The 26,122-nt window shown below is 38.8% G+C and overlaps 1 protein-coding gene across 1 annotated transcript; it reads left to right on the forward strand.

The window, feature by feature from the left end:
* Positions 1 to 7,588: 7,588 nt before the first annotated feature.
* zgc:153738 (dynein regulatory complex protein 11) lies at positions 7,589 to 14,242 on the forward strand. The gene is made up of 19 exons (XM_032526892.1): positions 7,589 to 7,788; positions 8,236 to 8,563; positions 8,688 to 8,807; positions 9,021 to 9,203; positions 9,302 to 9,373; positions 9,764 to 9,969; positions 10,084 to 10,168; positions 10,253 to 10,363; positions 10,507 to 10,582; positions 11,512 to 11,618; positions 11,748 to 11,834; positions 11,908 to 11,969; positions 12,075 to 12,157; positions 12,513 to 12,620; positions 12,704 to 12,903; positions 13,180 to 13,266; positions 13,370 to 13,547; positions 13,636 to 13,874; positions 13,973 to 14,242. The coding sequence occupies exons 1-19, from the start codon at positions 7,778 to 7,780 to the stop codon at positions 14,081 to 14,083; spliced, it is 2,454 nt and encodes an 817-aa protein (XP_032382783.1). The 5' UTR covers positions 7,589 to 7,777; the 3' UTR covers positions 14,084 to 14,242.
* Positions 14,243 to 26,122: the final 11,880 nt, after the last annotated feature.

Here is a 26,122-nt window from a genome sequence, read left to right on the forward strand (position 1 = left end):
GTCTTGCACATCTTTTGTAATCTGAAAAAAGACAGTTAGAAAAATTTTGAGTGAGAGAGTAATAAATACTAATGAAAAAGACATAAGTCCTGACGTAAGAGGTGTTGCAATTTGCAATCCAAGTTGCAATTACTACAGTTCCTTTAACAGAGCAGCATGTAATGTTCACAATCACTCATGTTTTCTAAGTTCATCATCAGTAACATTAGAAATGAGAAATGGGAGAAATAAACCATATATTCAACAACACTCTACGTCATCCCAATCCAACGGACAGACAAATGAATTCTGATTGTGTCCATGTCTCCCTGTCTAGCATAAACTACACTAACAACTGTATGTTTTTAATTGCTTAAAGTCGGACTTGACTATCTAAACAGATATCTGTGACAAGGGAGCGTCATTTGTAATCATTCTCTGATGTCTGCTTGATGTCAAATCACAGAAATATGCAGCCTGTTACAAGGCCAAATGGTCAAGTAGTATCCTTTAAAGGGTAATAGTCTGAAATGCTTGGGAACTACTGCTCTATATATGTTTATACTTTTTTTTGGGGGGATACGGACAGGCTAAAGTTGAGGCTAGTTGTGCTACAGCTACAAATGAATCCTATCACCGCACCTTGCTGACCATTGGGTCTGCAGTGAGCATTTTGAACGAGATGACTAATCCTGCTAAAGAGGAGAACATTTCCCTAAAGAAAAATGCTGTTCCAACAGTGGAAACCTGCAGACAGAGCAGAGAGGCTATTAGCTAAAGTTACTGTGTAGACATGACATCAGTAAGTTACAAACGAAGCCATGGCAGGATAACGGCAACTTCTCCATCTTTCCACAATGTTGTCAGACACTTAAAATCAAAATCAAAAACCTTTTTGATGTACATTGATGTTTTTTTTTCTCCGAGCGATTACATTGCAGCCCTGTAGTGTTAATTTTGTCACCTGTTTTTAATTTAGTCTTAGTCTTGTGCCAAAAGTCCTTGTTAGATTCAGTCATATTTAGTCATTCACATATCTTTATTTTTTTTAGTCAAGTTTTAGTCAACTAAAAGTCTCATCATTTTAGTCAAGTTTTAGTCAAAACACTTTAGTCTTTTTTTTAAATAATCTGTTCTGAGATTATTTCTGATAACTATTTCAGTCAAATAGGGTTTCACACATCTCAAATATTGGTTAAATGTCACAATTACCTGACAATATGCACATGTTGAATGATTTCTGTTGAATGCAACTTTGTTAAACGCGTTTTTATATCGAGTCTCTTCCTTCATGCAAATACAATCATACACAGACACATGTTAGATAAGCGCCAGGGCTCCTGGGCTCTACAGCATGTTGTTTTGTTGCCAGCAGTTGCATAGCCAGGGCCACATCGCTACCTGGATGTGTGACATCATCACATATTTCATGATAAAAAAGTACAGCCGATTGTAGACAAAAATAAAGAGACTTTATCTTAGTTTTTATTTTATGCAAAACGTTTTAGTCTTGTCTTTTTTTTGTCAACAATAATGCATGTAGTCTTAGTCAGCGTTTTTGGACATGCAATCTCGTCATCGTCTCGTCTTAGTCATGGAAAAAAGATTGAGTATATTTAGTCTTGTCTCATCTGAAGAAATGAACACAACAGCCCTGTACGCAGCTACCAGCTGCAGCGCTCTCCCTCCATACTGGAACAATTCCCCAAAAATTGCTGAAGTTTCCCTTTAAGTATTCATGACTATATTTGCAACATTCAGAGTTTAGGTTTGGGGAACCTTGGGGAAAACGATTTAACTCTTGCTAAATCCTGATTGGTGCGTGGAAGTACAGTATGTGTGATCGAAATTTTTTAACTAAGCCCCAGCCACGCAAAACCAGTAAGAAGAACACAAAAACATTCATAAACAGCTTTAACTTTGGCAGTAAAATGTTGTGCATGTGGGAAGAAATCACCCACAGTAAAAAAGCATAATACTTGTTTTGAGATAGGATGACACAACACACATTAAACACATTATAAAAAGGAAATATGCATACATACATGCTGGTCTTGAGCAATCCCTTGTGTTGTGATACAGTCTATGAAAGTGTGTTCTGCACTCCGATGAGAACTTGACTGGTCCTGCTTAATAGACAAGGTCTTGTCAGGCAAAATGAAGAAAATTTCAACGGCTTAATTATTTCACTTTTATTTATGTTGCAAGTATTGTACACCATGCCTAAGCCTGCAGTGAACGTGTGACTAATGAACAGGGGGAAAAGCCAAATGACAAAGTGAAAGTGAACAGTGCACTAAAACCAATATGTTTAAAGAGTCAGGGTTCAACTGGACTTAGTAAACAGAGGTCTTCAATTATAATCGTTTTTCTGCACCACCATTTAAACTTTCACACTAATAATAAAGTCTATTCACAGGTCCTGGGACAAATAATCAGCTTAACCTTGCACTGCCTTCAACTTAATTCTGACAGCTTTAGACCATGTGCTGTTTCTCTGCACTATACTGCCCAACAGCTAAGCCAGGCAACCCTCCTCTGACCCAAAGGAGTTCAAGTGTTCATGAAGCTTCCCAGACCTGAGCACACTGTACAGTATGTTGGCTTACAGGAATGATTTTCTCAAAGGGGCAAAACTAAGAGATTCTCGCCAAAGATTGCAAGGAAAAGTGCCAACTATGCTCTAAAAGGTGTTTTGCCAGTTAAAGTAGTAATTCAATGTCTAGAAAGGGCATCAGTGAAATGCAATCAAGGCTAAAACGTTGCATTCATGGTGATTTTCTTACCCGTGAAATGCTGAATGAATTTGCCTTTCATGTTTACATCTCTAGGAACAATTTCTGGAAAAGAAAATCAACGTTAGCTTGTCAAACAGTCCTTTTACAACAACTGAGAACATGCCAAAATATACACAGTAATCATGATGAATGTGATTGTTATTGTCAAAGTCACCTTGCACTGCATATATCAGTATGATACAGGGCATTTCTCAATATCACCACTAGGTCAAAATCGAAATCAAAATGTGGCTGCACCGTTATTTGGGCATTTATTTTATTTATCACAATCATTGCATCTCATATAAACATAATTTCTAACAACGGCATTCTAATTGAACCTTTTGCAACCCTGTTCCTCACTAGAGCAGAAAATCTAGCATTTCTGTGATGAATCTATACTTTTACATTCTTTTCTATGGAGATCTGATGTCAGTGGAGGTCTAGATGAGGGTCATCAAGTACCCCCCCCTTCTACTCAACGTCCAAGCAGGCAACACATGGCGGTGTCTGATAACACATTACCCACGCTAACAGGCTAAAGAGATTATTGTATGGGCGTTTAATGCTCATCAGAATAAGTCCATGCAAGTAGTTACTGGGCTAACATTAAATTAGCCCCCAGACCCAGGAGCATGGCATGCTGTAACTTCAGGAGGAGGATGAAAGATAACTATTTGACAGGCAGCATAGGAAGTCTTTTTGAAAATATTAAAAGTCCAGATATGTAGTTAAGCCAAAACTAACCACCAAATCCAGACTAATCAAAATGATGACTGCAATTATGTATTTTACTATTCTGAAAAGAGTTATGGACATTAAAGAGCCAACTGTGCCATCAACCTAAAACCCAGATGTGAAGAGTGAAAATTGCAGCCTGAATTACACAAAGCCAACTAATGTGGTTTTTACTGTACTGTATTTCCCAGGCAATAATAAACGCATTTCAACAAAAATAAAATACAAAAAGCTAAAGCTTCCATTTCAAAGCATATTTCTTGTGCCCTACATATGAAAAAAAGAAACTGTAAGAGATAAAAAAAAACAGTGTTTCCCTTTTTTATCATGTCCGTCTTATGGCTCTCATTCTGGTGACACAGCCACATCTTCTGAGTAACACCCAAAGACAACTACAGGATGAACACATCAGTGGGTTTACAGATGTTTCACCTTCCTTCTCTTGTTCAAAACATCTATCCTTGCGTGACCATGGATCTTTTCGGTAATGTCACACGCACCAGTTGCTAAAATGCTGCTTTTAATATCCTCAAAAGATAAATTCCATCCAGTCAGTGGTCTGAGAAAGGTACTTTTCCAATTGCATAAGCTGGGGCCAAGACTTTGAGCTTTACAATGCCTGTGCAACATCTTAAACATGATGATAATTAAAAGTGATGGAAGAGAGAATCTTATACTGCAGGTAAACAATACATTACGTTCACTTGGCTCCTAATAAACTCCCATTGCACATACCAGTGAGGCAATCCTACACTACTGCACAAAGTTAACTTTGCCTGTTGCAAGAATACAAACTGTTACTGTACATTAAAGGATGTTCTGGTATACTTTTTCTTCATTACGATCTGATTTGGGGAAACTTTCTGTTTTGGATCTCAGATAATTGAAGATTTATTTAAATGTCTTAATTCCAGTCTGGACATAATGCTTTATATAAGCCAATAAAGGCAGAGCTGCACCAAGCTTATTCTCACTTGTCTGAGACCTCAGATACCGCAACAACCATTTATGTCAGGAGAAATGAACAAGGATCACTTTTAGTGATAATAATATTAAAAGGTCAATTTGTTGGGGTAAGCTCAAATCAAATCAAAACAGTAAACACCTGGCCTGGACTGTTCAATGTAGATAAATGAAGTGCCGTCTGTATAAAGTCTTCTTGTGTGGTCTCATTCCATAATTATTGTCAGAAGGAGTAACAGAGACTTTCATACAGCGCTCTAAATTACATGAATGTAACTCAACGACAGCCCGTCTTTTCTCTCTGCTCTGCCTATGTCTTGCAGAGACACTTTCAATGGGAGATGCTTTAAGAGATGTCACAGTGTGTTTGTGTGCGTGCAGGGTGGTCATCATTCATGTTTAAGATTCCATAATGAATCACACTCAATGAATCATTCACAACGATGCTCCTCCTCCATGAGTTCCTACCTATCCACGTCTCGGTCCATCCATCAGTAAATCACAATTTGAATGATACATTCAAGATATGTGGTGAAACAGTATTTCTTAAAAATAACAACACCAAGTATGTTAATTGTGACATAACCCTTTTTTTTCCTACGCAAATGCATACCTTCATTACATGCATTATTTAACCAATTCAAATTGAGTTGGACATTTGACGACCGCAGGATCTGGAAGCTGTACCCTATCTTTTAAGCATATTCTTGTCAATAACCATTTATGAACAGGCAAGCCTTATTTTCATTTCCATATATCTTGAATTAACATGCATACACCAGGTTCCCTCCAGCCAAACTAAATAAGGCTCCTCAATAAGATGTACAGCACAGACCAGACCAATGACAGCTGTCTCACAGTAAAATGGAGATTATGCTTTCATTATCAGGACCTAAAAATAAATCTTATCAGCTTACCTATGAGTCTACTATTATCCAGCCTAGGAACATAGAAAGGCTTTTCCCGAGAGGAGAACTTCATGTCTTGGGCTGAAGTGAGTCCACTGCTACAGCGCCTGAATACGGGTTTGTCCCTTTGCTGGCTGTCTCTAATAACCTGTAAGATTAGATCCAACAGGGTCCTTCTTTCTTTCTGCTTGAAGTCCTTGCTGTCCATACACTGGCCCGAGGTAATGAGCAGAAAGAAGATAGTAAACAAAATGTGCCATTTCCTCTCCACCTGCATGACTTCACTGTCTGAAAACATAAGAAAATAAGTTTTGTTAACACATGGTTTCTATTGAGTCTATGTAATTCTTAAAACCAAAAAGATAGCTGTACACTTTGCATCATGAACTCAGCTGTATCAGTATTGCTTGCCATTTGAGATCCTTCACATTCCCAAAATAACTCTATCAGAGGTATCATACATAGCCTCTAAAACGGAAATTAATCATCAGAATGCACTTTGCGCAGCAGTTACATTTCGTCTAGTTTAATACAAACGTAAAACAAATATAGTCATTCTAACTTTAGACTTACTAGTTTAGGAGTTAACGATGCTTATGTCCTGTAGAGTGGACAGAGTTGTCTTCAGGATATTCTTCCAGGCGTTGTCTGTGGTCCGGATGGGAGAGAGACAGAGTACAGCCAGCAGATTGTGCTCACCACCGTCTTTCTTGAAATAATGCGTCCCTATTTATACGAGGAGCCACCTTGTTGAAGGTAATACAATCGATTTCGTGTGGGTGGTTAGGCAATGTTGACATCTTTGGTGCAATTTCTCACAGTGGCATTCACTCCCTTTGGCATGCGCCCCTCCTTTACGCACCAAACATCACTAGTTGCAGGTTGACAGGACTATTCAGCTCCAAATAACATGACACTTTCCATACAGAGTAATGGTTTAACAATTGAAAATGAGACCCACTGAAATTTCCATTGAAGAAAATAAACGACAAAGACCGTGGCGTAGCACCGCGCAGGAAAGTCGTGTTATGGACCAACTTGTTGGATGTTGGATACAGAGAAGAGGAGAATCTGTGGGCCTGTAGGCTTAGCTGACCTGTCAGCGTGTCGATGTTTTTGTTCGATGTCCAGGTCTTGTGACCGCCTAAGCGCTGGAGAGAATGCGCCTCGAGGAGCAGCCATCCGGCAGTTAACCACCCATCTTTAAATCTATAAGTGTGATAAATCTTTTTTTTTTTTTTTAATTATGAAATTAGTGCACATTAAAAATGCCTTTGAAAGGAAGTTCAAAAAGTTAGTGGACTGCTGGCTCTGAATAAGCTCCCCTTTAAAGACAATAAACCAAAATAAATTAATGCAATTATTAACTAACGTATGAAGTCTGCAAATGAGTTCACGTTTTCATCTGTCATTTATAGCTGGGGTTTATTTGGCTACAGCTTCCTTTTTTATCACATACACTGCCAGCACATTCGCACTTTGCATGAAACCGTGTAAATATATAAGACGATCAACTCATCTTTACTGACTTTCACTGTGATGGTCTGTGAATCCAAAGAAAGGACGTCACCTAGTGGTGTCCCACTTGTTGCGCAATCATGTGGTTCGAACAAGCTGTGGGCCTATTATTACCAAAATTGCAAAAGATTTCGCGCAATAGTGATGAAAAGGTAAGTTGAGACAAGTCCAATGTTTTAATTATGATTATAATATTATATTATTGTTAATATTATTATTTTTATTATTATTATTTTCTATTATTACTATTATTTATTTTATTTATTTATTTTATTTATTGGGATCACAGAACAAGTGAGGATAAGTAGGGGCACATAAACAGCCAGAAGAGGTTATATAGGTCTAGAGCAGGGGTCTTCAACGTTTTCCAGGCCAAGGACCCCCAAACTGATGGCGAGATGGAGCGGGGGCCCCCTAATTATATATATTGTATAAAATTGTGTTATATCAAACTGGTCCTATAGTGCCATGTGTGCATTGATGAGTGAAAGACATCTTCTGCCTCCATTTATCTGTTTACTACAGTGTGTTGAATTCATGTTAATGTGTATTTAAAGACATTTCAATTAGTGGAAAAAATTGCATGGGGGGGGAATATAAAAAAAAGTCTAATCAACCAAAACTTTCGCAACCCCCATGCAGTACCTCCGCGGACCCCCTAGGGGTCGCGGACCCCCTGTTGAAGACCCCTGATCTAGAGACATACGACATTACTTCCGGAATGACTGTTACCATGGAGACGGGCCAAGCATTCTTGTCAACTTTGGAGAAGCTAACCTCGTGTTTGATGCGCTGTAGCTAATGTTAGTTTAGTTTTACCCTCTGTGCGTTGTTTGGTTATTTGATAAGAAACAGTGAAACACATTGTTCTTAGGCTGGAGGCAGAGCAGAGCCATGTCGCAAAGGTAACGTCAAACTTCCCAGCAGTCACCGCCGTTACTGCTTTAACGTGTAGCTACGCCTATGTAGTATGTAGCCTACTGTATAACGTTTTGAAAACAATAGGCTACCTTGTCACTTCACCTGCAATTTGGAAGTTTTAAATTAGCTTAATCTAAGTTAAGCATCAAACAACACGACAGCAAGCAACACACGTTAATAATAACGTACCGGTAACTAACTTGTTTGAAAGTTTTTTTTTTTTTTCCAAACCGTATCCATGGCAGCAGAGTGGCAGCAGCTAATGCCAACAATAATCACACGTGCGACTCTGTAGTAATTGTTAGCACATGAGACTCCTGCTGGTTAAATAACACAGCGCCTCTTCTTCTTGACTGCATCTCACCTACAAGTAATTAAGGTAGCCTACCATTTCCCACCCTGGGCTCATCATATTGTTTACATTATTCCAGGACATACAACCAGCTGTGGACAGATGCTCAGTTAGAGTTGGGCCGTCTGTTGAAGGAGGAACTGCCTACTGAGCCCCCTCGCCCAGAAAAGGACAGGGTAGTGTTCTTCCAGCGTCTGGCCATGCTTTATGTGCGCTACATCCAAATCTTCAGACAGCTGGAGAAGGTCTATGACCAGGTGGTCCACCCGCAGAAGAGAAGAGTTATTCGGGCGATTCTTGATGGCGTGATGGGGAGGGTGTTAGAGCTAAAGAACGAAATGGTGGAGAAAGAGTTTTCAGAGTACCACTACATGGATGATGTCCTTCATGATTTGAAGCTTACACCTGTAAGTTTCATTTTTAATAGCAAGTTTTCTGAAGTTACCTCAACAACATTATATTGACTTGTTCACAGCAGGCATTGGATCTTCTATAGTGATGTAGCAGCTATTTTCTTTGTTGTCACTCTAGGTAGACCTCGAGATCCCTATCCCTCGCTTTTTCATCAGTGATCGCAGCAAAGAATTTCAAGAACGAAAGACGATGCTGACTGATATTTTTAAATTGGTGGAGGTTACTGATAGCCAAGAAGTGAGTTGAAAAGTTAAAGCCTGTATGTGTAGGACTAGATATTCTTTGACTTCATTTCTTCATTTTAATTGGTTACGTACAGAAAATTATCAGGAAAAAGGAAATATGAAAAATATAACACACATGGGAAACAAAAAATATTGCTTTAATTTATAGCAATATTTAATTAATCAATGCCAAGAAGAACAATGTTTCAATATTTTGTCCTTATAGCCTCTAATGACCAAGGGCATGAGTCAAGAGGAGGCCATTAAGATCATTCAAGTGGTGGAGAGGGCCCGCCAAGGACGCCTGAGGGCCAAGCTGAATGAAGAGAGCAGAAATATGAACAGGATGTACAAGACCAAGGACCCCGGAACAGCTGCCATTGAGTTGGCCACAGTCTGCATTCAGAAGGTCCTCTACCATCCAAATAATCCTACATGCCTCTTTCTCTGCCGCTGTCTTTGGCGTGTGTCATCTCTCATGCTGAAAGAGTTGAATATGATTTGCAGGTGTGGAGGGGCTACATACAGAGGAAGAGGTCAAAGATTGCTCGGGCGGAAGAAATGATTTTTCTGGGAATGGTGAGTAAAATGTGCCATCAATTTTTCTAATTGCGTTTGAATGTAAAAAATAAATCCACAACTTTTTTACAAAGCTGCCAGTACTTCTAATGAATCCAATCTAAAACCTGAATGATATGTATACCTTAAGACCTTATGTTCTTCCTCTGTCTTGCTTGACTTTAAGTTAAACTTGCAATTTTTCCAACATTATTTTCTGTTAAAAAGGAGCAACTATATCATGAAAGCTGTATTGTAATATTTCCTTGTTCCACTTCAGTATGAATTAATATACCACCACAGTATTTCCCTTAAACCTTTGTCTGTTCGTTGATTATAATTTCCTTTAGCAACAAATGAAGAAGTGCAAGTTTTTAATATATAAGGTATGTTTGGTTTCTTTCATGTTAGGCCATGGATCCAAAATACCAGTTGCCATGCCCTGCAGAAATCACTGCCCAGACTAGTGAAGCTTGGACACGGATTAAGCAGATGGAGCACAACGAAGACTATCAGAAGTCTGTAGTGGCCGTCACAAACCAACTACGTGATGTAGAGGGTCACGACATGAGCAAAACCATGAAAGACCAAATCCGACAATGGTTTATTGAATGCCGGTAAGGTGGCAGGGAGAGGCTTGTTTTGATTTCTTTTAATTTGATTTCCACAATAAATAAATCAAATAGCTGTGTTCTCACTTTTTTCCTCTTCTGTTTGTCTTTTTGAAATAGTGATGCTACAGGATCGTTTCCAGACTTCCCAGATGAAGAGGACGGAGGCTCAGCCCTCATTTTTGCTGAAAAGAACCCTCAGCAGGTAAAATACTCCCCAAGTCAAAGGGAAGATTTATTGCATATTTTTTTCAGAAGTTTGCAGAAGGAGAATTAATATTTCTTTCAGTTAATGGAAGAAATTGCTGCAAAGGAAGAGGAAGAGTCCACCAACAAACCAAAAGGGAAGGAGGAGAAGAAGGAAAAGGGAAAAAAGGACAAGGGGAAGGATGATGAGGAAGTAAGGACTCACAAGCTGTATTGAATTTATTTTTGTGATTTATCTAATATTCAGTATATTCTGGTACCGCATGAGATTTCACTTATTTTTCAGCTGTTTCACTTACATTCAGTGAACCAATGTATTTTTATTCGGACCAACAGGAAGAGGAGGCTGGGTTGAAGATGTTACCTTCGGCTTTTCTGTCAGACTTGGAAGTAGGAAACAAAACCTTTGTAGGTATGTTAAAATGTGTGTGCATTTAAAAAGGAAAAGAAAACAGGTCAATATAATATGAGAATAGATATATTAAAGTGTACAGTAGCCCTCAAATGAATAAAAGTATTAAAAAATTCCATGTTTAGTTCTAAATAATTTTGAGACTATATTGTTGTGTACATGATAACCTACTAAATGGGAAAGGGTATGCAACATACCATCAAGGGGTTTTGTCTGTCAAATGACCACCACTCAGTGTATAGTAATCGGGTTAAGTGTGCCGTAACGATCTGGATCGGTTCCGGCACCTTCAACTAATCAATAAACTCTCAGCTGCTCACCATCATGAATCCATGAAAGGCAAGTGTCTGTGGTTAGTTCACGTCTGTAAAAATAGCAGGACAATCACGTACTGTCTAGTAAAGTCAGTTGAACAGGTAAAGGTCACATTGTCGGTAGCCTACTGGTTTTAGCTGAGCTAGACAGAGAACATTTAGTTAAAACAGATTGGTGACGGTGTTCTACTCTCATTATTCAGTCAGCTGCGAGTGAATGTAGCCCAAAAGTTGTGTTGTATGAGACGTGAGCATGTCAGTCTCCCTTTAAAAAAATAGCCTTTTTAAATGCTCCTCAGCAACCCCTCATATGGTAACTTAGGAGGCAATATGGCCTTGTTTGCTCTGATTAATTTTGCATGCATATTTTTGTTTTAATGAAAACTCCTGGCTGTTTTGAAAGAAGGCAATAACGGGAGTACCAGGTCAACTAGCTTTAAAAGTGAGTTTTCTTTACAGGCTGTGATAGAGACTTTAAAGCAGTAAGAAGATTGAAAAAAAATCCCCCTTGGAACTCCAGGTTCCCCCACCTGCCACATCCCACTTTAACCCCTGATAGTAATATACTAGTTACTTATGCACATAAAGCCTAAACTGAATATTTTTCATCCTCAGATTTTTGGCAAACTCGCAATGAGTCGAGAAACTTCAACCAGAGGCACGAGGTGGAGCTGATCAAGGAAGAAAAAAGGAAAGTCATTGAGGCAGAGATTCGAGTACAGGTGATACTGACCATAGAAGAAAACTCCGGGACTGCTCCGTTCAGCACTGTTTTCTATTGTCTATTGGACACCGGTGCTGTAATTTTAGCAGTTCAGTGTCTCAGTCACTGTCTCTTCTGATTTTATCAGGTAGATGAACAGATGAGACAAGAGCTGGCTGAATGGAAGCTAGCTGTGGATAAAGACAAGAGTGGTAAAACCAAGGGAAATGCCAAGGTAAGATGTGAAAGAAAACTCCACACATTGTCACATTGAGCTGTGTCCTGATGATGTGTATTTCTTTCCACAGAAAAAGAAAGGATCTAAGAGTGGGAAGAAGAAAAAAAAGGAGAAAGATTTGACAGCGGATAGGTGAGGTCACACAGAGCACTTATGAAGTACATGCTTTTCATTGTAGAATTGAGTTTTATGAATTGAATACATTATTTAATGCAACGATCTATTCATGTCTACTAGGACCCTTGAGTCTCTGTGTCAGGAGCTGGTGGAACAGGGCTTGTTGAAACAGGCAAATAATGTTAGGCTGCAGGATTACATGGGTAAGACTTTGTATATTGTTTGTGTAAACTCATGTGCCATGTTTCATATTTCTCTGTGTTATTTTGAACATAATTGTACGGGAGCTTTTAATCTGATTGACATTAATGTGTAGACAAAGCAGAGCTCTCACCATTGAGCTCTTTGTAACGTCAAGGTCTCTGGAAAGTGTTTAGTGCTGATGTGCTGCCCTCCTCTGGTTTGTGATGGCCATAACACTATGACAATGAGTTCTTACCTGCACATTAATTGTCAAAAGTACATTTTTAAAGTTATTTCTTTCAGTTTTCCAAATGATTTACAGTGCAGATGAATAACGATTGGCTTCGCACTGTAGTTGTTCCCTCTTGTTCCTAGGTGACTATAGCTACCTTGGGACCACACTGAGGCAAAATGACATTGAGCCCATGCCATCACTGTCTGATGTGCGGCAGGTCTTGTCTCTATATGCAATTTTACCATTAGGTATTAAAGTTATTCAATATACATTTTAAATAAATATAACTGGATTATATTCTGGTTTGAATTGAAGGTGTGTGTTGTTACAGGCTCTCAGGTGGTACATGAGAAAGCTCCTCTGATAAAGGCCATCCTGCTGGCAGGGCCGGCTGGTGTAGGTAAGAAGATGTTGGTCCATGCAATCTGCCAGGAGACAGGAGCCAACCTGTTCGATCTGTCTCCTCTGAACACCGCAGGAAAGTACCCAGGCAAGAGTGGCCTCGCCATGATGCTTCACATGGTGTTTAAGGTAACACACTGGCATTTAAAAGAAAGTTTGGAATGATGGCGGTTATCCTAAAGCTCTTTTAATGAATCATTTGAAGTCATAATTCCAACATAATTAAATAACACTTAATCTCATTGCATAAAATGCGAACAGAGAAGATTCTTCCACCTTGGTACAGTATGTTGTCATGTTGTAGCACCGTTAGTTAAGATTAATATGTCATTGTGAATTTGGGGGAGCATGAGGAATTTTATGGAAGTGCCTCTTGCAGTTTTTCAAAAAGAAATCTTTGCATAGGTTGCAAGATTGCTGCATCCTTCGGTAATATGGATTGAGGACGCAGAAAAAATGTTCTACAAGAAAGTTCCTAAGGAAGAAAAAGAGGTATTTCTGGGAAGGATTAAAGTTGAAAAGCGTTATCATGTTGTTTAAATGTTTCAGTTATCGATTTGCATGGTAACTGAAACAATTTCTTATGTGTACACAGTTAGACCCCAAACGCTTGAAGAAAGACTTGCCCAAGTCTCTCAAGTTGATCAAAGGCGAGGATCGTGTTCTGATAGTAGGAACCACTAAAGACCCACTAAGTGCTGATATCAAGTCACTGTGTAAAATGTACAGCAAAATCATCCTCATCCCAAGACCTGACTACGGCTCAAGATACAGTAAGAATAGACACGTTGGCGAACATTTGTATTTAGCTGTTATTGTTGATGTAAAAAAAATTGACCTTTTGACCTTGTTTGCCTTTAGTCTTGTGGAAGCAACTGATCAGAAAGCATGGCGGTGATGTAACCAGGGCGCTGGATATTAGCTCTCTTGCAAAGATTTCTGATGGCTACACGCCAGGTCACATCGTCCGGGTGATCCAGAGTGTTGTCACCAAGCGTCGCATCCTACAGCAGGCAAACAGGCCACTGACTGCTGCTGAGTTTGTTGCTCCATTAGCCAAGATTGACCCTGTGTTTCAGGAAGAAGAAGAGGCTCTTAAAGTACAGCAGATATGACATTTTGTTCTCATTGCGTTTTCATGGTTGTAATTGCTTTGTTGAATATTAATCAGATGTTCTTTCTTCTTGTGTATCACTAGAACTGGTATGCGAAGACCCCCCTGGGAAAGAAAAGGATTAAAGCTGCCACAGGAAAGGAAGAAGAAGAGGCACCAGTTAAAGGCAAAGATGCAAAGAAAGGGAAAAAATGAGTTTGTCGTCACGTTTTTATCACAACTATCGTTATTAAAACTTGTATGTGAATTGCCTTCTGATGACTGACCCATTTACTCCTTACAAAGAAATTTAAAAAAAGTAGTAATTTTGTTTTTGTTGTGTGTTTTCAAATGGGGCTGCCATTGGACAGTGGTGGAATAAGTACTCGGATCTTTTACTAAAGTATAGGTAGTAATACCACAGTGTAAAATTCAAGTAAAAGTGATGCATTCAAAATCTTACTGAAGTAAAAGTAGCCTACATAAGTATTAGTATAGAAATATATTCTTTTACTTTCGCCCCACACACCTGAGAACAATTCACTGTACACATCATTTTTGTCTTTCCATTTTCTTTAGTACTGTACCCAATATAAGGCTGCATACGGTTTTACATTAGTCACTTTCTCATATAAATAATTAGGCTAGTAACGTTGTTACCCAATTTACCAGTATGTCTGCACATCAGTTGATTACAGCACAACAACAGTGACAATGATCATATTACATTACACTGGAATTGACACCGTTTTTTTAATAGTTAAGAAGATCGAATAAGCCTATTTCATGATATTCAGTGCTAAACTCATTGTCTCCAGTTTTCGTTTGAGATATCGGGTCACCTGTGCTCGTGTTTAAAACATGCTTCAGTTGCCCTCCCCACTTCCCTTGTGAGTTTTGAACCGGACATACTCCATCAGCACGCTGTGAGTCGTAGTCGTTGCTATGACACCACCATACAACAAAACAGCGTAATCAGCCATTCAGCCTCCTGCTAAGACACATTTTGCAACACTGCAAGGTCATATGGCATACCAAAAGAAAATGGTTATTATTATAATTATTGTTTAAACATAGTTTTAAAACATACTACTATACCCAAACAAACCAGGAAGCCATTATGCACACATTAGCCCGCTAGTTCCACCCGAGACTGGTTACAGTTAACGTTATATTGAGCTGAACAAGTTGTCAGTCATCAGGCAGGAACACTGTACTGCCCTACACTGAGACAATGCGTAAAGTAAACAATAAGTTGTTCAGTTTTACTATTTTAGTGATTGGTCTGTGTAATGTTGACAAAGGTCAAGGAACGTACTGTAACAATGCTCAGAAGTGTTTTTAGGCCCTACGTCTATTCAAAGTCAAGGTCCCATTTTCTTTTATCATTGGAAAGTATTGTTTTATGACATTTGCAGGAATACTTGGAGTGAATTCAATAGACTTTTTGTTTGCAATAAAGTTAAAGAAACTCAAGATATTATAATTGTACACAGATATCCATGCAATGAATTTATTCATATATTTAGAGCCACTTTGCCCTGTAAGGTCCTTCTGTAAAGAGGAAATTGAGTCCCTGACTTGTTAATGTTGTCTCCCTGATGTTAACGTTTGTGGTTTATTTGATGAAACCTGCAATGACTTTACATTTTTTTAGTAATGCTTTTTTTTGCAAATTCATAACAGTAAAAAAAGGACAAGCGTAACATAAAAACATAAGCGAAATGCAAAAAAACATAGCTCGACAGTGAAGCTTCCACATAATAATAAATACTCTTTACATAACTAATATACTTTTTATAACATATGACACCACAGAAGATACATAGGCTACAATAAAAAGGTTTTCATGCCTCCCTTCAGAAGGGGATCTGACATCTAAAATAAGAGGTTAACCAATATTTATAGACTAAATCTTTTTAATCTTCTATAATTTTGAAAGCTGCATTTGTGGATATGAAATTTGACAACATGAATTAGTATTAGTATAAAATATTAGTTAACCTTTCTAAAAATCATAAAACATTTAAAACTGCATCATGTTTAAGCCATTACATGAGAGGGTTTAATTTTGAGGTCTGAAAGGCTGACACTGATGGCCTCCTCAAGTGTAATATTATGATTATACAACAACGGTTACCAACAAAATAAGTGAGAATCAATCTGTTTTCATATTCTGGAGCATTTGCTCTTGGAAAAACATAAAAAACAGACAGGCCTCACTTCCTGTTTAGCTAGCCAGACGATTTGAGCTACAGCTCTGTGGAGACCGTGGGATTTATCAACCTACATAAACCCCGCCCGAAAATATTTACACAAAACTGCGTTGCTAGCTCGTGCTATACCTAATATGGAAAAGACATATTCATTAGCATTAGTAGTGTTTAGTTAAAAAAAACATCCAAAACACAGTACCTTACACAGGGGACCAGACGAGAGCTTTTATTTTGAAAAGTCGAAGCTCGGGAACAGTACCAGCCGGGATGGCACGAGCTGGGAGGGTCTCCAGGCTGGGCAATTCCCACAATGCAAGATGCAGCTTATTTGCTGATAAATTTGCTCGAAATACAAATGTATCTTCATGCATTTAGTTTTTTTATTGTGTCTGCTTAGAATGCAGTGTTTTGTTGGCTGGTCATTGTTGTGGTTGGTTTACCATTTTAACCATGAATTAAGTGACCGTTACATTTGATAAGAAGAGCTGGATTTTGCTGAGTTTGGCTGGGAAAGGTGTGTGTAATTGTCTAGAAATCAAGAATGTTGACGTCTTGCTCTTATGCAAAAATGTGATGACGTCTTAGCTTGTTAACTGTTATTACTTGCGAAGACGTCAGCATTTTTATAACACGTCGGGACATTAATGAATGCAAAGTTGATTTGAGGATGTGTTGAATTTAAATATGTAAATCAAAATAGTGGATTATCAGAGGGTGTTGTGTTAAATGAACATGAGTTTTACCAGTAATGTAAATCTATGTATTTTTTACTTATATTTACTGTGTATATATGTGTATTTGGCCCACTGATTTTTACTTATGAATATAAAGAAAATACTTGATTTACACATAGATATGTATTTTAAATTTTATTTAAATATATTTTGTTGTTTTAAGTAGTTGTATAACTTGGCTAGAGTATCAAAGGATCCATATGGTAATAGTTGAAGTCACCTCCAAAAGTGGTGATTAAGCATGAACTTCACACACACACACACACACACACACACACACACACACACACACACACACACACACACACACACACACACACACACACACACACACACACACACACACACACACACACACACACACACACACACACACACACACACACCTAAATTTTGCAACAAATCATTAAAAGAAATGACTTTCTCACCTTTTCTCTTTTTTTAGTGATTTCATGGTACACACAACAAAGGTTCTATCACAGATTACATTCGGTCATTTTGTCGAACAATAGGTCCATCGTTATTAATACTGCAGTAAGGCTCGACACAGAAGGGTTACAAATATGTTCCTCAACTATACAGACGTGACACACCACATTTCCAGGCAGAAAAAAAAAAGTGTAAAGGATTTCTGATAATATAGCTGTAATATAACCTAACAGTTTTTGCACACATGGGTCTATAAAAATAAGTTCTAAGGTAATTGAGATCATAATCCATCCTCACGTGGTAATGATTTGTGTAACCAAAGTCCCACTGATGGTCTGCTGTTTGGTTACCACAGTGGGGCTCTGGTCAGCCCCCCCTTCCAGCTGCGAGAATCTGCCACCTGCAACAGAGCGGGCTCGAACTGAATGAGGTGCACCCTAACAACGCTTGACATAGTTTTAATATTCCTATTGATTCTGATGTTTTATTATGTTTGATCATAATGACCCACCTGCATTCTTTTGTGTAGAAACCTCAACTTTTGGTAGAGACATTCAATCTCCTGAGACAAGACATGAGAGAAGCCATGGTCAGGTGGATGTAGAGATGCATATGAATGTAAAATACCTCTGATTGTAGTTGAATCATAACACACGCCGTTTCATTTATATGGACACAGTTTCACAAATAAAATCAAACATTTCCCATTAGTAAGTGGCCAGCGTTACACTCATAAGCATCGCTGTAAGTGTTGTTACTCTATATTCTTGACGTTCCAATTCCAGGATTGCTCCTGTGCCGCAGGAAATTCCACCAGATGGATGGATTTTCCGTTTCCGTTTTGTAGACTACTTTGCAGCGCCACCCATGAAGATTGTGACTTGTTTAAAGAAATGCCAATAAACCATAGCATGATTTTCTCCCATCCCGGAATGCTGTGTGGACAAGCCAGACCCTCCTCCGCTACGCAGCGTGTGGATGGACTGGCGAAGCGAGACTAGCGTTGTGTTAACTGTTGTAGAAGGCCCAGAGAAAAATTCAAATACCTGGCTTAGTTTTTCATTGCGCCGGAGTTTAATTTGAGGCAGAAGCTCCTCCAGTCTCTGAATCTGTAATAAAACATGGAATCTGCAGTATATTCATGTTTTGGTAGGTGATACAGCCTTATGAGCTAGACAAAAGTAAAATAGCATGAAAACACTGCACTATTATTCTTTCGATGATGAGTATAAACCTTTGACAAGAACATTCATACTGTACCATTACCAAACCACTATTGTCTGACATTAGTGCTGTGTGGGTACAGTGTCTTACCCTCCTGTCAATAGTCTGTAGCCTGGTCTTCATGCTCTTGTTGAGCACAGTCATGGGAATGGTTCTGGGCTTAGGACACACTGGGAACAGAAATATTACAAACATTACAAACTTGTCCTTTCTTCAGGTTGAATTTGTGTTTCACTTTTGTAAGAAATAGATATGGCCAACAACTGATTCAGGCACAAGTTAAGGAGAACTATTACATTTCTGCAGCACACAAAGGATAATACAGTATCAACGATTCCAGATCTAATGAACACTTTATGAGGACAGATGTGTAGTTAGCCATGGAGAAACTAGGATTTGTGATACCGTGTTGCCTTTTCTCATTCTTTGTGACTCAAAATGTCTTTCTGTCCATTTTGGTTAAAACTGTAATTCATGCAACCAGGATTTGTTTCCACATAATGTAAAGTGATTTAAATTGATTACACTTCCCTTTATGTCTATCAATTTAGCATTCATGCGTAGTAAATAAACACTAACAAATGGTTTATTACAAACTATAATGTAGTTGTATGCAGCCGTATGGACATTTTTAAGTGTTTATTGATGCACAGTATTTGTCAAGAATTAGAACTTCCCCTATGAGGATGTATGTAATAGTATTAGTAGTACTGAAACTATGTTTCCATTATATTGTCATTCATTATCATCCACAGTTTAAAAAAAAAAACTCCGTCAAAGAGAACAAAAGGTGAGTGGGCTCTTACCATGCTGAAAGATCTTGGCTACTTCAAGCACATATGGCCTGTAGTGAAAAACAGGTCACCAGTTGACATTAAAAGGTGCTCTAAGCGATGGCACGCGTTTTTTAGGCTACTGTCATTACCCAATGTGAGTTGAGTGCAGATGTGAGTTGCGCATGCATGTTTACGGCAAAACGACTCATACTGAAATTTTTGAAATCCATAAAATAAACCTTTCTCATTACAAACAATGACAATGGAAATCATTTCAAAAATGTTTTAGCCATCTATGGTTGTTTGATTGCTAACGTTAGCTCCAAACGCCATTCAACTGACAACCTTTGTGGTGTTTTTTTTTTTTGTTTTTTTTTAATATTACTTTTTGAGGGCTTTTCCCTTTATTAAAGTGACAGTGGATGGAAATGAAAGGGGGAGAGAGATGGGGGGATGACACGCAGCATAGGGCCATAGGTCGGACCTGGGCCGCTGCAGGACCCAGCCAACGCGGGGCGAACACCCCCACCGGGCGATTCAGAGGCCGCCCCACCCTTTGTCGTGTTTGATTGCTAACTTGTAGTCAGCAGTGAACAAACTATGTAGCTCCATTTTTATTGTACTGACATTAAGAAGTCTCTCGTTAGCATCTTGTAGGCTACTTGTTGCAAAGTGACGCATGCGCGACTCACCTCTTCACCCGACTCACATTGGGTAGTGACACTACATTTTTTGTCACATACAGCAAACATCTCCTCACTAACCAGGAGCTGCTTGTCCCCTGAACACACTGTAAAAAACGCAGATTGGTTGAGTCGTTAGCAGCGTTTGCTACTTCAACAATGCGTGTTCATGACTCAACCAACTCCTTCTTGTCGGTTATAGGCTGGAACACTGTTTGTTACGCTTTGTTTTTGTTGCTGTTTGTGGAGCCCGGGCTGTCTACAGAGACCGTGTTGTTTTCTTACATGTTCAGCGGACAGGCAGTTAGCGGATAGTGAGGAGATGTTGTCATGTAAGAAAAAATGTTGTAGCCTAAAAAACACATAACATCGCTCAGAGCGCCTTTAATTAGTGCTTAATAAATGCAATATGTACTGAATTATAAGACTAATTGTCTCCAGTCAAAGACTCCTTACATGTGCTTGCTGTTAGCAGGGATCGAGCCGTTCAGAGGGATCAGGCAGCCACGGTGGTTCCTTATCTGCAAACAGATCAAAGCACAAGTGATCATTTGACAATTTCAACTACAATGAAAAACGGATTTTTTTTTTTTTTTAATTTTTTATTCTGCAGACATACACATTTCTTTCAAAGAGTCAGAAAGGCTGCATCTCGCAAGGTGAAAGAATCGTACCTTGAATATGACATCTGAAGTGTTTAGGCCAAAGGTAGTGGTGATAATCTGAAAAGAGATAAAATATCAAAAGATATATCAAAATATACTACAATAAAAAGAAAATTAGCCACGGTTTCAGTTTTTTGTCGTTTTTGTTTTTTTAATAATGTATCTTTGTTAAATTATATTTATATATTATATTAAATAGGTGAACAAGAACATACTATGCAGGTACAATAACAAAAGCAACAGGTGAACCACTCGCACACCTGTAGGATCGTGGTGACCTCAGCTGCTGGAGGAACGGACACTTCACGAAGAGCCAGCTCTCTGTCATCTGCAACACATACAACGTGCGATCATCCTACCACTTTTTAAAATGTCACTTTTATTATAACTATTAATTAAAAAGTGTTCAGACGTTGCTTTTAGATTCATTTGCTGTAAGAAGAAAGCTTCTCTGTGCTCACCGTAAATCTTTCTGTTTCAAATGTGAACAAGAACATGATTTTGTGACATCACAACTATCGTACAAGTGTGATGTGAAAAACTTAAAACCTGAGTACACATATGCAAATAATGGACTTGACAGTGAAGTATATTTTGGGTCCAGTATTTAAACTTTTAAAAATCAAAAAAAAAAAAATTGCATCTTCATATATTCTGGATTTTTCAATGAGGGAGGAGTTAAATGTAATTTTAAAAATGTCTCAACACATCAGTAACAGATTATTACTCAAAACAGAGTATGTTTATGTATCAAACACACTTAGATATTGATTGTTAGCTAATGGATTATAACCCTTTGTCAATCTCGCATCAATATTTGCATGCTGATGATTAAGTCCATTTTTTTTGGACAGCTGATTAGAAAATGAGAAACTCATGACCCTGTTTTCATTTCTTTTTTATCTGCAGACTTGGGCATTTATTATTGACTTGACTCACCCGCAAGAGATTTCACGGGGCAACCTAATGCTCTTATATTAATAGTTTATCATAAGCCAGTGGCAGCTGGTAAAGTAGTACTAAAGTAGTACTTTAAAACTGAGCAACCAGCACTACTTTATTTAAACAACTATGTATTTTGTATTTAAGAAGAGCAAGACAATATGATACAAGATTCAAGTTACAAACATAAGAAGATGGTAACTCTGAGGTTTTTTAAACTACACACACTACCAAGAAGCACGTTGTCTATTTGAACATACATTTTGCTCTCCTTTCCTTCAGACATACAGAACCTGGCAGTATTATATCAAAGTCACCTGAGTAGTGTGTGCCCTCAAAACAGCACATGAGATTCCTTGCGAGTGAGGAGCTGGATCTTGGCGGGCTATGGGCAAACACTTTATCCAGAAAACATGGCCGCTTGGGTGACTTGGGGAAAAAAGCTGGCAAATCCACCAATGTTAGAAAAAAACATTCTCCCCTTGGATATGTGAGAGGTGGCCTGCTGCATTATCAGGGTGAGCAGATGTGTGTAGCGGTGGATGTAGTGGGCATTTTCCTGTATTTTCCTGTGAACACCTGAAGTGGCCCCGCCTCATCCCGCTGGCCCCCATCACGTGCCAGGCAGATGAGACTTTTCTGATCCTCAAGAAGGACAGTAGCAAGACGCTCTTTTAGTGCGGTAGCACAAGTTTACTGTAGCTGACTGCAGAGGGATGAATTCAAAAAAAATCTTTCCAACACGTTGTTTTTATCGGCTCCACAAATTGTCACACAGTCTATTATCCTGGACAGTATGTGTGTCGATTTTTTGTCACCTCTTCGTTGTGCCTTCTAGTGCCAATCCTGTAGCCTCGGTACCAGCCTCCATCTAGTCGTTGAGCAATGCTAACTCTGCCCAAACACGACTTCGGTAGAGTTAGAAAGACAATCACAGATTCGAACTTCCGGGTTAAATTACTCTATAGCGAAATGTTGTTAGATCACAAACGACGCATCTTTTCTACCGTAGTAAGGTTAACAACGAGCTGCAAACTCGTTTTCATCCAAACGAACCGTCCTTCTACCTGGAGAAATAACATTGGTCTGTCCGAGCAGCCGGTGGAGAGACGGCAGCGAGACGAGGGCTTAGGGACCGTCTACAAATTAACATACAGAAAAGAGATGCAAAAAAAAATTCATTCCTTTAATGATTAAATAAGGTGGTGTCTCCAAACTTACCTAAATAACTACTTGTCGAATGGTAGTTGTACTACAGCACCTAGCCTACTTTACAAAAAAAAAAAAAAAAACATTTATAATTTTGGTGAATTAGTTTTTGCCAAAACCATTTAATATGTGTCATATACAGTAAATGACAATTACTGTCTCCTAAAGTTATACAAACATAGAGGCCCCCCTGCTGCTTGTACTATAGCAGTAATTTTTCAAAAATAAGCATATTTCTAATTTTGGTGAATTTATTTTGCCAAACCATTTACTATGTGTCATATAAATGGCAATCCAGGTCTCTAAATGGGCTACACACATAGAAAGTCCCCTGCTGGTTGTACTACAGCACTTATTTTTCAAAAATAACCATAATCATAATTTTGGGGAATTTTGTTTGCCAAAACCATTTAATAGGTGTCATAAACAACGATGTAGGTCTCTAAAAGGGCTACACACATAGACGGTCCCCTGCTGGTTGTACTACAGTAGTTATTTTTCAAAAAATAAGCAAGAATGGGCAAAGATACCTCAAACAAGAATTGAAAGACTCTTGGCTGGCTACAAGACGCGTTTCCAAGCTGGGATTCTTGCCAAAGGGGGCGGTACAAGGTGTTAACTCTGCAGGGTGCCCAAACTTTTGCAGACGCCATTTGTTTGTTTTCTGTTATTTTGAAAGTGTAAATATTTGGAAATAAATCTAAAAAAAAATTTGACATATTTTACGAATGTCTAATCTATCATTTGATGCCTTTTGGAGATGTTTCCATCTTTTCTTGGTTCTTTATGCACATTAATAGAAATTTTTACCTGGGGTGCCCAAACTTTCGAGCCCCACTATATATATATATATATATATATATATATATATATATATATATATATAGGCCTATATATATATATATATAGGTAGCTATGGTTTGATGTTAAGTAATGATATAGCACAGAATTGTCAATGTTATTAAAAAGTATTAAATGTAAAATATTGCACAGTATGTGAGTAGAAGAAAGTCAAGGGGGTGGGTTTAGCCATAACTGGTGTACTGTCTAGTCCAGGGGTGGAGGAACGGGGTCCTGCTTGGTGTCCATGGCCTGCACACGCTGGCTCAGAGCCCCATGGAAGGCCTGATTGAAGGCAGCAGTTGCTGCTATCGCTTCCCTTCTCAAGGCTGCTTCCAGCTCCCATGCCTGGGCTGCGTCTTCGAACACCATCTGGAAATGGCGCTCACACTGTTCAAAATGGTGTTCCTGATGCCATCTGACACATGCATATCCCTCAGGAGAGCCAGGTGTTCCTGTTCCCAAGTATCGTCTACAGGAGTCACTGAATCCTCTTTGTTTGTCGAAAAGAAATCTTGACTAGAAAGATCAGTTACATGTTAACCCTCCTGTTGCATTTGTGTAACTCCAGGCTGTATTAAAACCGCTTTCATCTCAACTCGTAGGGAAATAACATTAGCACTAGCAGCGAGCTAGAGCTAACAATGATAGCATTAGCTTATTGTTATCTGCTCATGTTTTACACAACTAAACTATCATGGTTGTTAGGTGAGCTTAACAATAGTCCGCTAACTTCAACAAAACTTTCAAGCAGTGTACCTACAGAAGTTAAAGTTAAAAACACTTACCATCCTCCAATCATGGACTCCAACAGAGTCGTGGCCGGGTTGAGCCGGTGTTATGTGCCTTCTGGTTTTTCCACCTACTGGTTTCCGAGGCTGTCCAGATGCCGTGTAAACCTCAACGGCTACCCACGTCGACAGATTCGCTACAAATTCATAAACATTTTACTGGCCTTTGCATGTCACACCTCAATATAAACTATACTGAATTGAACAGAATATCTGAGCACGACACTACAAAAACATTGTACAGCGGGAAAATTGTGATTTTAAATAAATTACGATGATCCGTGTCGCGCTGGGTTCGAACCTTCTTCGGCAAAAATAATGGTACATAAGTCCACCGCACTATCCACTACACCATCGCATCATTCACGTTTACACTGAAAAAAAACTTTGCTTTCTCTCAGTAGAACAGGAATTAAACTTAACAGCGTAAACCGAAACAACTTGTTACCTTGATTTAGGCTTAAAATCATGATTAAATTGTGCACTATAACCTCCTGCTACATCTCTGCTCTGTCCATGTGCGAGGACTCGTCATAAATTACACCAGGCAGCACACGGTTTGAGAAACAATCTGTCTAAAACAACTGGTTACCTCGGGCTGGAAACGCCTGATCGCGAAGCTCTCAATCAGCTACAACAACACGTTTCTTGGATTTATGAAAGAAGCAATATTACTATTGACGTGCCTCAAATGCATACATCTACGTTTCCAATAGCCTACAACGTTATGTTTACGACGGAAGATACGCATTTGAAACCCCTACAATACAAAGTTCTGTTTAAGAAATGTTAATAGTTTGTGCCCAACCTTTTGAATTGTTGGTGTTGTAGCAAAGGCTATATTATGTCATCTACGCATCCAGATATCAGCAAAAGTGGTGTAAGACAAAGGTGAACGTTGTTTAACTTATTGTCCTATGAGTGCTCCCGATACTTCCTACAGACAGAAGAGTTTACGTTCAGTAACGTTCAGACAAAAATGCAACACAATGAAGATTCCAATGTTCTTTATTGTCAACGAGGTCGGCAAAACTGCACAACAGAATCCTATAAATGCAGAATTTAGTTTGTAACGACAGTACCACATAACCTGCCCTTTCCTGTATGCTGTCCCATTTACTTGAATAGGAAAATCCGGCCCAGTTGAAGCACTTTCATATGTATTTTGAATAGTTTATCTGCAAAACATAGAAAGTCCTATAAGACAAATGGACAGAGAAAAGCCCCCCTACACAAAAGGGCAAATAAAGAATCCAAGAAACGTGTTGTTGAGCTGATTGAGAGCTTGCGATCAGGCTTTTCCAGCCCGAGGTAACCAGTTGTTTTAGACGATTGTTTCTCAAACCGTTGTGCTGCCGGGTGTATTTATGAGCAGTCCTCGCACATGGCAGAGCAGAGATGTAGCAGAGGTTATAGTGCACAATTTAATCATGATTTTAAGCCTAAATCAAGGTAACAAGTTGTTTCGGTTTACGCTGTTAAGTTTAATTCCTGTTTCACTGAGGAAAGCAAAGTTTTTTTTCAGTGTAAACGTGAATGATGCGATGTGTGTAGTGGATAGTGCGGTGGACTTATGTACCATTATTTTTGCCGAAGAAGGTTCGAACCCAGCGCGACACGGATCATCGTAATTTATTTAAAATCACAATTTTCCCGCTGTACAATGTTTTTGTAGTGTCGTGCTCAGATATTCTGTTCAATTCAGTATAGTTTATATTGAGGTGCGACATGCAAAGGCCAGTAAAA

Source organism: Etheostoma spectabile, chromosome 9, assembly GCF_008692095.1.
Source record: "Etheostoma spectabile isolate EspeVRDwgs_2016 chromosome 9, UIUC_Espe_1.0, whole genome shotgun sequence".
Lineage (NCBI taxonomy): Eukaryota > Metazoa > Chordata > Actinopteri > Perciformes > Percidae > Etheostoma > Etheostoma spectabile.